The sequence below is a fragment of the Pagrus major genome, chromosome 16 (genome assembly GCF_040436345.1).
Source record: "Pagrus major chromosome 16, Pma_NU_1.0".
NCBI classification, from domain to species: domain Eukaryota; kingdom Metazoa; phylum Chordata; class Actinopteri; order Spariformes; family Sparidae; genus Pagrus; species Pagrus major.
Genome location: NC_133230.1, coordinates 19,340,050 through 19,355,357, shown reverse-complemented (window position 1 = coordinate 19,355,357; position 15,308 = coordinate 19,340,050). Strand labels below are relative to the sequence as shown.

Here is a 15,308-nt window from a genome sequence, read left to right as displayed (position 1 = left end):
TCGAAGCTCGCCAACTGTTGTGATCATTTATTTATGCCTTGTTGGAAAATTCTCTTTTCACTTGCCCCTGTTTACAAAGCCTTGGGTCAACAGAAGATGGAAGAGATTCACTGTCTGGCTGAAGAGAATTTCTGCTTCACTGATGCTCAGTCCTCGAAGCCATCCTGCCTGTGGTAAGCCTCACATTTAGTCCGGACTAGTTTAATCTGGTCTAACAGGATCTAGTCCAGCCTATTCCACTCAAGTGTTGCTGCTGGATTCACAACCAGGAATACTTGATCCGCAGGGGGACTTCAGTTGGGATCTGTGGGACACGTGAAAAGATTGTCGAGTAGCTCAGCTAATCAGAAAAGAAGTAATCCAGGATTTAATAAAACATATATCCATATAATTTGTTTAGGAGGGAAACAAACATAAATAGATTACAAAATGGTATGGTGCTTTTTCAGCAGCTGTGAAATGCTGACTGCTCAATTTACACCTCTGTCTGAGTCAGTTCTAACACCTGAGCGCCATGTGCTGTGGTTAAAGGTGCATAAAAGCTAATTAGCAAATGAGCAGTCAAAATAGTTAGCTAACAGTAATGGACAAATTATTTAAACATCAGGGTTCTGCTACTTCAAGTGCTGTAAAAGCAGTGGATGGTTGCTTAAAGTTAATGAATAGAAAAAGATATAATAGGAAAAAAATAATGGCTAAATGGTTCAGTACTTAATAAACACATGGTTAAAAATGGCTAACCCTAACCCTCTCATTAATAACACCACTTTCACTAACGTTAGTTAGAAGACCTAATTTACCTGTTGGGCCACAGACTAGGAAAATGACAGCTTGCATTTACCCAAAGCTAGAGATTCAGAGATGCCGCTCTTGGGTAGATATCAAAGACACTAGTATAGCAACACAGTTCATGAAATAAGCACAGCAGATTTACTTTGTTTCATTGTGTATCTTTAAACTTTACAGTTAAGGCTGAAAACAAGTTTGCACATTTGTCCACAATGCATATCAGCCGCCAGTTGTCTCCCAGGAAGTAAGTGTTGTTGTTAGCACAACGTCACGGTGATTTGGTCTATAAATGACTGCAGCAAAAATAATGGATAAATGGAAATAGTTAAAAGAGGTGAGTAATCGGTTGAAAGTGCTTGCCAAAAGTAATGGATAAACAATTAAAACAACCAGCTTCTGCCAAATACAAGTGCTTGAGGTACAAGTGCAAACTGACATAAACAGTGAAAATGTAATAACATTATCCCCTTTTATACATAAGTAATAGCGTAAACAACTTTAAAATCAATCAAATGAGCATAATGGGTGGTAGCAATGCTTGAGATCATCAAAAAAAGATGGTTGGGGACCACCTTTAGTGCTAGCCACTGACATACAGACGTAAACATTAATGTTTTCGGTTATCTAAGCACTGTCGCGATGCGCTCCTCTGATCCCTTTTGTTGCTGCTGATAAGTCGGATGGATCGTTGCGGATGATGAAGCACTTTTCTTCCTCTCTGGCCTCATTCTGCAGCCCTCCTCCTCCTCATTCTCAATTCTCTTCTTCTCATTCACAATTCCCTCTGTTAGATCTCAGCCCCAAACAAGACTCCATGGAGGAAAATATAACACACTCTTTATCCATTTCAAACAAGGCGAGCGACTGCTCATTTCTTTCAAAATGCAGATGATTATGAACGCTCGAATGCTGCCACCTTGTATGACTTGTTAATAACAGCACTCGTTTCACTTTGATATCAACTATTAGTTTAAATAGGAATGTGTCACTTTTTTAAATGGTTGATATCTAGCAACCAGCACCTCCAAAGCTTTATGTAGATCTTTTAATCTAACGCTCTGCAAAATAGTGAATTAATGCATTCCACAAATCTGTAATCCAACAGCAGAAATCTAGGTTTTGCAGGGGCATGATGCACTTCATAAAAGATGAGAAGAGGAGGAGGCAGCGAGGCAGCAGAGATGCTCAAAGGGTGAGACGCTGTGCCTCGGACTCACTGACGAGCACAATTTGTATTCTGAAGTGGAGCTCTGCAGAGGAGCAGGAGGGAGGAAATCAGGGCAGTGGATCATCACGGTGGGCTCATGTACGCATGCTCACAATACACACATGTATGTTGATGCACGCCCGCACACGCCGAACACATAAATGACAGATATACGCGGCATGCAAATATAGAGTGTAGTGTATTTGTGCTGCATCACCTGTGAAGTCAAACTGAGCACACACACATTAGTAAACATTTATTCACTAGAAGAATTCACCAAAAAAGAATTCACCAAAAATAGAAATGAAAATATGACAAGTATGACAACAGTTCTCGCAGACGTATGAGTGATATCAGCTCTCTCTCTGTGTGTGTGTGTGTGTGTGTGTGTGTGTGTGTGTGTGTGTGTGTGTGTGTGTGTGTGTGTGTGTGTGTGTGTGTGACTGCAGAAGAATGGAAGGAATGAAAACAGCTCGGCCACTGCAGGCATGCAGATAGGCTGCGGCTGCACTATCCTCATGATCTTCACACACACACACACACACACACACACACACACACACACACACACACATACTCACATGCTTCGTCCCTTCACTGCCAACCTCTTGTTTCACCAGGCTACCTCGCTTGGCCCAGCCTAACCAAACCCTGGTGCCAGCGCCAATGCAGCTGCTGTAATCTAGGCCAAGCTATTTATAAAGCAAGCAGCCAAGTACAAGTGCAGGGAGCCAGGGGGAGACAGAGGGATGGGAGGATAAAAGAGTGTCTACAGGGCAGAGAGACACATCCAGAAAGTGTAGGTGAGAAAGAGCGGGGGAGAAGAGAGGAGCGCAGGGAGTCGGGATGGCGTAGAGGGAATAAAAGTAGTGAGAGGGTGAATGAAAATAGAAAGAGGGGCCTCGTCTGGTGCAGAGGAAGGCATGAATATCTGAGGATGAGCTGACACCAGCCATCAACTGTAAATGACACAAGTAGCCTCCATCAACACTCCTTCAAAGCCTGAGATTTGTTTTATCTGGTGGTTTGAATTCTGCAGACAGTCTGACAGGATGAGGGCGGGATTGTAGCTGCCGTAGCGCTCGGTGATTTGGATGTGAAAAATGTTGACGGAGAAGTTTTACACGACTTCTGGCAATCAAGCTTTAATTAATAGTGATAGACAACTCCCAGAGGCCAAATCTGACTGCAACTCTCTCCTCCTAATTAACAAAAATGAGCCTGTCATCATGGGAAATTTGTAGATGCAACTGTATGAGTGGAATGTCCAATATTCCTGTATTTGGAAAAACAAAATGTTTGAACAGTTATTTTAACTGTGTCTGTTGTCTGTGCTCTTCCAATCAGGATTTAGCAACATTTTAATCAAAATCTGATGACAGCTGTTTGTTTGTCTTGCCGGTCCTCTGTCTGTCAAATCTAATCAAAGCACACCGTCACAGTGCTGACAAAGCAGTTGAGCTGATTGGTATGAGTTTTCCTCCACATTTGAATATGAATGAATGAGTTTAGGGTTATAGAAAGTTTTCTAACTTTACATCAGGGTTAACATACTTAAGTTCCGAAGACTCGGTCAATCTGTTATCAAGTTGTCGTGAACTGAAGGAAATAGGGACAAACCAGTCAATAACATAAGTCAGCACATTGCTAATACTATGGTTCATTATCCCCTTATATCTACATGAGGGGATGATGTGCCATAGTACAGGTGATTATACATCAATATTACATTTATCCAGATGTTTATATATATTATATATATATTTCTATAAAATTTGTTGTTGACAGTCACAAAGAAACTGTATGAGGATCAGTCAAATCTCCTCAGTCATCTACAATCAGTTTAATAGGATCAGTATCAAACTGATACTAATCCACTATTAAACCAATTAATTGATTAAATTATTAAATTAAAATCATTGATGGTTTCTCAGGTTATCATAAATGAAACAACTTTATTTTTTGGTCTGTTGATCAGACGAAACATGTTTTACCTGATAAAAACTCAACTAGTGGTGGGCATTTTTCATTATTTTCTGATATTTTATGGACTAAATCATTAATGAATTAATCCTAAAAATATTCAGCAGTTTAATTAATAATGAAAACAGCTGGAGCAAGGCCTATCCGGTGTATTAGACCGGCCTGGTGTCCTGACCCCACTCCAAGCAAAGAAAAATGTAATTTTAAAGAAAATAATGACCAGAAAGACAATGGAGAAAGTCAGATGGCCATTACACAGTTGTTGAATATAATGTTTTTGAAGAGTGTGGTGGGAAACATTTTGCAGGGTATAAAAAGAATACTTTTCAATAACATGAAAATGCAAATTAGTAAATAAATAACATTATGTACAGAGGACATTTGCTAACAGCATCACAAGCACTGTCTGACCACGGGAGCTGACAGCATAGTACTATATGTATGTATTTGGTCCACAGCCTACATCTGGTGGGCCACCAGCAGCTGTTCACTGTTTTAACCCAGTCCAGGAGCTTAGGAGCTGGAGAGATGAGCTGCTGGATAGCTGTATGAGCGGCACACAGACAGAGCGACACGTGCCGATGGTTCCACTGATTGCTTCGCTTTGAAATCAGGTCAAATCTGAGGATGGGTTAGGCGGACTCTCCGACCCGCATACAGACATCGCCGCTGCTTGAATACCAGACAAAACAAAGAGGGAAAAAAAAGAAAAAGAAAACAGGCAGGGAATGACCCAAGGCGGTCTCAGAGCTTCGAAGACAACACAGCGCTCTGAGAAGAGGGTGCCATTTTCTGTAGAAGGCAAACAAAGAGGAAGAAAGAAATGTATCATCTTCACCAGAGGATAGGAACAGCTCTCTATTCTTTCACTTCAAACAGATCTAATTTAAAGCTACAGGATCCTCATGGCAACTGAGATGAGAGCAAGTGGTGATATGGTGCGATAAGATTGCAAACTTTATAAAGGATGAAGCTGGCTCATACAAAAACTAAATGAAATGCTTCATAAAGCCAAATAACATATACACCAATACCAATATACCTGTGATAGGCGAATATCGACCGACAATATCAGCCAGCGAATATATTGGACAGGCTCTAGTTTTAAATATTGCATCGAGTGAATGGAGTTAAGAGAGAAGCAGAGAGTGTGAGAAGCACCCAGAGACAGATTTTAAAAAATGAAAGGAAAGAAAATCAGTAATTCAAAGATGTAAACAGGAACAAACGACGACCAAAGCAAACCAAATTGAATCAGGAAGAGTCACATACCCAATTTTGTTTGCTTTTGCTAGCAAAGTAACGGCAGTGAAAAACAAGTGCAAAGAGAAAAATCAACAGACTGTCAATAGTCCTTTTCTCTAAATGACAACAGGCAGGAATTGATTGGGATGCCAGTCTCCCCTCTGCTCTCCTCATAAATACCTCCGAGAAGCAGCATCGCAGGAGAGCAGACTCACAACAATAAGACATCAATACAGTTCTGTAAATAAAAAGGAAAAGTAATAAGGGCTGGAGCTAGTACTGGACAGTGAAGTATACAAGTAATACTTTTAGATTAATACGACACAGACCGACTGACTCTCTGTAAAGAGAAAAACATTCCCTTTTTAAAATAAAGTACAAATTGAATATGGGCGACAGACCGATCCAAAAATAACCTGGTACATAAATCCTTGTACTATCCTCACAGTCTGATAAACTAAACTTCCTGTTTCCTGTGGTTGTATTTCAGCTCCTTAATTTTACACATTCAGTAAAAGCAATCATCTGCAGAACATCTTTCTATTTCATGGACTCATCATTGGCGTCCGTTTATACTTGGCGTCAGTCACATAAGAGATCATGTTTTGTTGTCCTGTGAGCTGCTATTCTTGAAAGCGCCCACTGGACGTTTCTTTTTTTAGACTGATTGAACCAGAAAATAATCTTGATTTAAATAGAATCACAGGAGCATGTCTTAGAACAAATGACACAGTGGCTTACAGCGCATCCTAAATCCTACAGTTTCATAATCAGCCCCTGCGTGGTGGGCGAGGGCGAGGCGAGATGAGCCGTCTCTTTTATCAAAGCAACCGTACACAAAACTATCATAATTACATATCAAAGAGGAAAAATGAATTTCCCCGAAGCTGAAATGCTGGAGACGTGGGAGTAGTGCTGAATGAGTATCAATATAGGAAAAAAAAACGATTTAATCATGATGAAGAAATGAGGAAGTTGTCTTTAAATAGATGTCTGAGGTTTAGAAGGGACAATATGACATCATCGACTTATGCAACCTGATTTGATTAGCTGTGTGAAGTGATCTTTCAACATTAAGAGGTAATAACATCACATTAATGTCACTAGGAGATCATTTTAATATTATAGTGTAATGTCTTTTGAGTACAAATACAGAAAACCCAGTGATCAGCATCCTTTAGAATACAAATAAGAGCAATATTAGAAAGTCTGTATTTTTCCTAACTAACCTGGAGTTTTTCCTTATCGAAATCATGGGACTAAGGGGAGTATGTACAGATTGTAAAATCGATTGAGGGATTGTGATCTGTGACTTGAAAACAACACTATAAGATGTCAGAAAATAGCCCCCCACTATATCTAGGAGCCCAAAATGAAGATCTCTGCTTAAAAAAGGGTGTGGATAGCCACTATTCAAAACTATTTGGCATCTCAGGTCTCCAGAAGACTTGGATTACACCAGACACACTGTATGGAGCTGTTTTATGGGTTTTTTGGTCGTCCCCTATCTACTTTAGTTGTTCAGTAGAATGCTACACCACTGCTCTGCTGTGAAGCTCCAGAAATGTTTTGCAGACTTCGAAACTTAACCCAACTTTCCATCAGCAGGAGGGCGCTACTCATAATTAGTGAATTTTCATTTTTGGGTGAACTATCGATTTAAATTAGCTGAATCCATACTATTGAATGTATTTAGATGTGACTGCCAGCGTTGGTGCATGTCCAGCCTTTCTGAAAACAGTTTGTGGGAACGTCTGTTCTTCTTTTTACCATGTGGGAGATAGTGTAGGTGTCAGACATTTCTGTCAGGTATAAGAGGTTAAATAATTAAATTTAAAAATGAATCCTTACACATATGACATGAACACGACACTAAAAAGAAGACACAGGCACACAGGTGTTCTGGCTGATTACAATGCCACTCAGGTTGAGGGTGGGTGAATTATGAATTACATGAGGGCTCTCAACTCCTCGTACTAATGAGAATAGACCTTTTACACAACAGATATTCTGTCTGACAGAGAGAAAAAGGTTGAGTTAATGCTAGCTTTCCCATAATGCAATGGTCTGGATTTTATAAATGATTAATCATAAGTGACCAAAATCTCAATTTACAGCTTACTATAGATTCAAGACGCAGCCTCTGACGTGTCATGGCAAGAAACGCTCGGTGTTACTAATAAAATGAACGATGGCTCTGTGTTTATTCAATCAAACAATCAACTATGTCAAGTGTTTTCCTGTGTTCTCCCTTTCCCTGTGCTCCCAGTGCCCTCTGTCTGTCTCCTTCTCTTTGCCATATGTTGTCAGTGTGTGTGTGTGTGTGTTTGCGTGGACTCCCGGCTCTGATTATTGAATACACCTGTCTGCAATCAGCTCCTACAGCAGTATTATCTCCAGCTCTCACCTCATCAAGGCCAAATCTTCTTGTGAGTTAGAGTTTTTATCCTTTTGTTTAACGCCTGTTTCTTTGTGCTATCAGGATCACCCACTCATCTACCAACCTGCGTACAACCTCCCAACCATCACGCCATCCCCCTACGCCATCACCGCCAGCCACAACTCCCCTCATCCTGCCCAACCCGCTGCCTCTGCACCTTATTCCCCTACCATCACTCCTCTCATCCTGTCCCTGGTTCCAAAAAAACAAACTCCTTTCTTCATCAAGGTCACCTAGAGTCTCTGTCCTGCATTTGGATCCTATCTTCGTTATAACATGCATTTTGTTGCTTTAATCATACTGAAGCTAGTAGTGATGCTGTAGTAAACTTTAATTTCATATTTTCACAGCTGCCAAGTTCTGGAAAAGACAAAAAAGTCAGGATTTTTATGATATCAGAATTTTAAATTTTGATACAATACTAGCAGGCTTTGGGAGAAACAGAATACATGTTACAGAAAAAGAGATGTAACTATATTACAGATACATTCAGTAAAAAAGCAAATTACTAACAGGATTACAGCTTTAAAATACAAATATAATACAATAGTCTTTAACCATCGTAACTATCTGTAACTCGATACCTCCTTGGTCCTTTGCACAAACAATTTTTTTCCCCCCTTTTTTAAATTAACAATCCGCACAAAGTGGTAGTATAGAAAAAGTCACTTACCAACACATTTGGAATATTGTTAATATTTGTAGACCCTTAATAGCTTAAATTGGCCTATCAAATGCAAATATTGTAGTGTTTTAAAAAATATCACAGTATCGATACTTTTGACAACCTTACAGCACAGTGCCTTTTCATTTGCATTCAGCCACAATGAGCCATGTCATATATATGTGTGGATGAGTCTTCATTGTTACAGTGTTGTTGGTACATGAGGTATTTTGTCAAGGTGCCACACAGTGCTGTCCATTCAAGATGGCAAAAGTGGCATGCTGCCAGGCTGTTTTACATACCGAATAGCAATGAAGTAGGAACTAGGTCTGACTGGCACTAATCGGCACGCTGCTAGTTCGGTTTGGAGTTGAGGTGCGTTTTGTTCCATCCTGACAGGTAAAACAGAAGAGTGAGGAAGATGGCAATCACGCGCAATCTGCACAAACCCATACAGTCCTGAGAGGAGACCTAATCAGTCAGTATAATTACAATCACCTGTATGGGTGTGCAGATTTGCCCTTTATAACTTATCCACTCCCTTTTTAACTTATCTGCACAGAGACCTTTAATTGTTGAAACTGGTAAGTAAACACAGAAAGAACTGTTAAAGATGATGCAGATATTTATTCTGTCTTTTATCTGGTTTTTATCTGCAGCTTAAGTAAATGCTCAGATTTAACTGCAAAACCAAGTAGCTCAACGTGCTCATCAAAATCCAAGAAGCAGTGTCATTAAACAGAGAAAAATGGGAAACTGTCATTGCAAAAGAAGACACTGTCATCTTGTCAAATGTGAAAAAATTACTCACACTCTGAGTGCCGCAGCAGCTCAGTTCAACCGAACTGTGCTCCCATTGTTGTCTGCTTCTCTGAAATTGCTTTTTGCTCTCCTCTGTTTGATAAATAAAGGCAAAACGAGCGCGGCAGGCCGGTGAGACAACCCCGGTCAGTGTACCAGAATAATATCCAGGCCGCAGCAGGAGCAGGGGCCGGCGGCGCTCACTCACTCTGCACTGCATCATGTCTGACCTTCAGCCTGCCAAGCACCCGCTCCCTCACGTTCACCCCCCGGGACCGACACCCAAAAATAGATTGCAGTCTGACACATGCAAACATATCACTACCACGCGCATGCATGCACGCACGCTGTATGTACATGCATTTTGTGTGCACGTAGCACACACACACACACACTGACACTCACTTTACATCTCACTTTTCACATCCTCTATCACACTATCTTTAGTCCCTGATGTGTTTCATTGCTCCACTCTGCTCTGGGTTTGTCGTACTTTATCGCCCGATATGAGTCACACTATCAAACACATTAGACTGAAGAGGGACATCTGTGTCGAGCAACGCAGCTCAACTTTTCACATACTTACAGTGGTATATCGCCGCCACACTGCTAATGCATTGCTAACAGGAGCAGTTTGGAAAATGTCTGCAAGGCTTCTGCAGCAAAGATGTCAGACAAGTTATCCAGAGACGACAGCAATAGTTTTGGTTTGATGTGCTTCTATACACTGGGCGTCTTCGAGGTTTCTGCCACCACCACCAACACAATTGAGGTATTTCAATTATGTTGCTCCAAGCACTTTCCAGAAAATGATCCTTGTTACTCTGGATAATCCATGGATAACCCTATGGGCTGTTTTTCTCCCACCAAATAACAAGTCCCACTGAAAAAGTCCCTGTGAAGTATGTTGACAAGAGTGCACGATACATTATCTACAGTGACAGAGATGCAGTTTCTGGAACAAAACAGAGGGTCTATGTGGGTTCGTCACAATGAACAACCCTCAGCTTTAAGCTGACATAATTCATTTAGTATCATCCTACAGTATGACAATACAGAGCAGCAACTTAAAGATATTTTGCTTGTCTTTCTATTGCCTGTCAGATGAAAATGTTTTGCCTGGTGTTGTATTAAGCTTGCAGCTGGTGCTTGCTTGATTGCACTGGTTATAGGTTGAGGAGAGCTCAGTCTGACAGCAGCAGGAGCAGTGATGAAAGCTTTGCTCTGTGCTGATTAGGCCTGATATACACTGGGCACTATGAGGGACGACTTATAATGGCTTCTCTGACCTTCCTCTTGACAACCACTTTGCCTCCTTACTTTGCCCACTCACACTTCTGTGCCTAACTCCCTCTTTCCTCGCACACACTTGTTTTCTGTGGGTGCTACAGATAATGAATCATGTCAAAATTAGGAGCCACGCTGGCTGCGGCTGTGCTCACTCTATGCAGTGCTGGTAATCGTATTCTGAATGTAGCAGATCATGCCTCAGGCCACCATGAGAAGCAGGCTAGGGAAGATAATCAGAGGCATAGGCGACTCAGCATTTTCAAAGTGAAATCTGAAATGACTCGGTAAGGATTCAGTGCATTTTCACACACTCCTATCAAGTACATTTATTGTCAGAAAATTACTTTTAATACTTATTATTAATAATATTTTAGCACACTATCTTTATTATTGCTCATTTATGATGTTTGGGTACTTTTTGCCACACTGCTGTTGATTGGGCTCTATGAGAGATCACTGAGTGTAGTGACACAGCCCTGTTTTAATCATGAGAGTTAATTAATTTTAATGAGTAAATGAATAATAAAGCCATTCATTTCAGCAGAGACTTGGGCTGATCTGACCAGACCCCAGCTGAACTTCCTGAAGAAACTCGAAGCACTTTTAAGGCGTCTCCCCATTTTTACCTAAAAGCTGGTCAGGGAAACAAAATACTGCAGATAAAAGAAGAAAGTGTGCCACTAGGTTTTACTTTCTTTTCACTAATGCAGAAGAAAGGAAAAAGGCTTTTACAGCTTGCTAAGAGCTTCTTATAAATATGAGGGCACATGTATCTATCTCTCTCTCTCTGTCTGTCTCTCCTCCCTCCTTTCCTCTCTAAAAGTGCACAGTGTGATTACAGAAACAGCCCAACCTCCTGCATGCAGGCCTTTGAGAACAGAAACAGAAGGTAATGTCGGTGTTGGGAGGGAGCCAAGAGCCCAAAGACACAAAAATGTAGGTTGCCATGTCCCTGTTCTTCACTGGGAGGATGCAGACACTGAGTTTAGAGATGTCAAGTTTTGAGCAGTTAGCGAAATTCTCAAAATTGAGCAATTCAAAAATACGTTAAAGACTCTGTGAGTGCATGTGTGTGTGGGGAGAATCAAACAGCACTGCTACAAGCCAAAAACAACCTCATAAAGTCCTTGTTCGTGCTTTGAAAAATATCACAAGCAACCTGTTTTTTTGTTTCATACCTCATCCCTTCCTGTCCTCGTTTTTGAAAGTTTAAACAAATGTCAAAAAGTTCTATTTTTAGTGAAGCTCATTTAATTGAGCCATATGGAGAACAATCTATTGACACGCTCTGACTGAAGGGGTGCGTGGGTGGCATTTCCACTTAAAAGCAGGAGTGTGAATCGTAATGAAGTGGGGAGGCAAAATAGGAAGAGAAAAAAAAAAACGAAAGGAGGGGAAGGGGGCCGACTCCACTGCTGGGAGCAATGGGTGTACAAACAGCAACCGCACAAAGCAGGAGTGATTCGTTTAAAGGGATTTTGTGTATGCGCCACATTTAGCCTCTCTGCTTTGCATTTACATACACAGAGAGGATAAATAAAGACAGCTTAGGAGGGAGACAGAAGGGGAATATTAAAAGAACAGCAGAAGGAGAAGAAAGTTAACCAGCTAGTGATCAGAAACAGGAGAGAAAAATGTTATGAAGATGGGTCAGATAGCTTTTAGAGAGAGATGAATGGATAGACGAGACAGAGGACGGTGCCAGCTGGGAGGATGGAAGGATGGTAGGACAGCGTAATTGGATTAGAGGGGGCAGAAAATTAAAAGTATTTTCTTTATATCCTCCTCCAGAAAACAGGATCCAGCTATTACAAAGTATTCCTGCTCTGAGGAGCTATAACAGAGAGACTCTACTCATCCAAGAGAGCCTTAAAGTTATAATAAGGTTGGAAAATTATTCTAAAAGCATTTTTGGTTTTATTTGTAGAAAATCTCATAATATCCCAACAGCAATCAATAAATCAAATGCTTTGCCTGTGCAGTCAGACCACTTTGTCTTCCATAAGGCTAGGCAGATACATTGGTAAGGCTATAAGATAGCTAGTGGTACAGAAAAGAAGAAGAAACTGCAGCCAAAATGTCTTAATAACATGCTAGCTTGACAGCAGTGAATACTAACTATAGCCATGTTGCATAATTATGTTAATCAGTGTTTGATGTATGTATATGTACAGCACTAGGCCAACAATGTACTGTATGATTGCTTCATTGATTGATTTCTTTTATTTTCGTGTCATCCACACAAACTGCACATCCCTCATGAGTCACGACATCAAAAGTACATTTATTTGGCAGCTTCGTCATCTTAAACAAAATATTCTGCCTTTTCTCACAAGCTTGGCAAACAAAATCTGCTTCAAGAAAAGGTTTTCGTTATCTTCCAGCCAAAAGAAATCAACATAAATGGAGGACATTTCAGTGAAAAACAACCTCCCTTACATCCCTGTAGACAGGACAGCAAAACAAAAACATTAACCTTGTTCTCAAGCTCGTCTCCCTCGCACAACAAACAAAGTCTGCCCTCTTCTGGATTGGCATTAAAACTGCCAGTCTCAAGGGCTGATGGTTATGTTCCTGACCGTAACTATGAACATACTATATGTATATGTGTATGTGGGCTTTTGTCTAAGGCCTGTTGCCACTTCTGTAAAACAGATGTGGGCATGAATGACATATTGCATAATGATAGAATGAGTATGAAGATGACATGCTGAGTATGGCTCGCGTTTCTGCGCAAGTCATTTTGTAATCCACTGCCCTGCATTCATGTTCCCTGGCAAATAAATAACAGCATCCGGATGTGTATAGGTGTGTGTGTGAGTGTGTGTGTGTGAGCAATCAGCAGTGCAGCTCAAGACCACGAACAGACTTCGACAGACAGGAGCAAAAGCTGTGGATGACATCATGCACTTGTTACTCGTTGCTGGGCTTTGAATTTCAGATGCACTGACACATCCAGCAGGATGACTCAAACGCACACACACTGATGCACCAACAACACACAAGCACCCACACACACACAGCACCAAAATTTGACACAGAAAGTGAGTTTGCCTCATCTCACCCTGTGTACGTCCTCTTCAAACGCGGCTTCATGGACGCTGCATGCAAAAAGCGCCGTGGGGAGGTCACTCAGATCCATCATCTCCTCCGCCATGCCCTCCTGATCAGTCTCCCCAAACACCATGTCCTCTTCCTCCTCCTCGTCCTCCTCAGGGTCGCTGCTGTAGGCCTCCGAGCCATTGCTCCACGCCTTGGAGCCCCCTCGCAGCATGTTGAAGCTTTTCAGGAGGCAGCTGACAGTCCTCAGGGACCACAGAGGCTGGGGACTGGGGAGAGGGGAGGTTAAGAGACCGGAAGTTGGGACATAAGGTGAATATAGTGGCTGGATGTTTGTGAAGAAAGAAGGAGGTGATGGTGAGGCACTGGTGCGTGAAGGTTACAGGGTTGCACTGAAGTTTAAGTGATGAGACAACACAGGTTCTGGGATAGAAAGAACATGAAGGAAGGAGTGACAGTTAAAGATCAGGAGAAGAGAGAAACAATCTGTAGGTCCGTATTAATGATTCAAATATTCTCTTTTGTCGCAATTCTTCATAATATCTATATCATATTTTATCTGGGCATCACTGTTGACTGAGAAAATGTACCACCTGCTCGCAGACCAAAGTGTTTGCAACAGTATTCTCAAAGTTGGTTGGCGGTGAAGGTACTGCAGGTCGGCCGTGAGAGGTCATTTACAATAAATAATTCAAAAAAAGCTTTAAAAAAAAGCTTTTGAACTGATAAAACATGGTAGTTAAATAACATTTTATTCTTTATTTACCTGAGCCATTTTAAAGTTGTGTTGAAGTCTGTTTCACATGGATATGTGTGTCATCTACTGACCTTAACCTGCACCATTTGGATGCGTTGCAGGAAACACAATTCTAAACAGGGCAACATTATTTGACAGGGGAACAGACTCACAACATCACAACGTATCTCGACAGCGAGTTGTACCTGCATGTGTTTGCAAAGACATGCAAGTTTCTAAACTGTTACATGTATGTGGATGGATTATTAATTTGCCCGTTTGATAAATGTTCTGTTTGTGAAATAAAAAACATTTAGGGAAGGACTTCATCTTGGTCTCGTGTGTTGATCAGAGTTGTGATTAAAAGTTTGACAGGGCCCCACTCACTTACTCTCACTTTAAAAAGCATTTGTGCAACAGACCTATAGATTATGTAATTGATATCTCTTATAGGGCTGCATGTAATGATTATTTTCATTTTGGGATTCATCTGCCAATTATTTTATTGATTTATCAACTGTTTGCATTAAATGTCAGAAAATAGTGAAACATGTCCAAGGTTAATCACTAGTTTTGTCCAACCTACAGTCCAAAACACAAAGATATTCAATTCTCTGTCACGGACACTTAAGAAAATCAATTAATATTCACGTTTAAGAGGCTGAAAGCAGTGACTTTTATTTTGATCATAACAATTTTCAAGTCGGAAAAGGAAGCAACAAGTGGGAAACATTGATCATAAAAAAAACAAAAAGGTCTCTTACTGTGAAATAAACAACTTAGTACTGAGGACAGGGCGCCATCTAGCGTCATTTAACCGGAATGAGTCTGTCATCTATCTTTTAATCAAAATACCAGCTGAAAATCAACCTGATCTCAAGTATCAAGGTGAAACATGGTTTACTATTTATTACAGAGCAAAAACTGTGTCTTGCACTTTAACCTCTGAGGAGTGACGTGCAAACAGAGCACGCGAAGGCAATGACATCAATGACATCACATGTCCACAGTATAAATAAATGACCGTGGAGGCTTGTGTGACATCAATATTTGCCTCGCGTGTCCTCGAAGGAAACCCCTGGAAATTACGTAA

The 15,308-nt window shown here is 40.9% G+C and overlaps 1 protein-coding gene across 1 annotated transcript in view; it reads right to left on the bottom strand.

Moving 5' to 3' along the window:
• rcan3 (regulator of calcineurin 3) overlaps nucleotides 1–15,308 on the bottom strand; it is a 39,679-nt gene that overhangs the window by 24,030 nt on the left and 341 nt on the right. Inside the window, exon 2 of the mRNA XM_073484125.1 lies at nucleotides 13,484–13,748. Coding sequence (XP_073340226.1) covers nucleotides 13,484–13,693 — 210 coding nt within the window. The 5' untranslated portion in view covers nucleotides 13,694–13,748. The remainder of the gene's footprint in view (nucleotides 1–13,483; nucleotides 13,749–15,308) is intronic.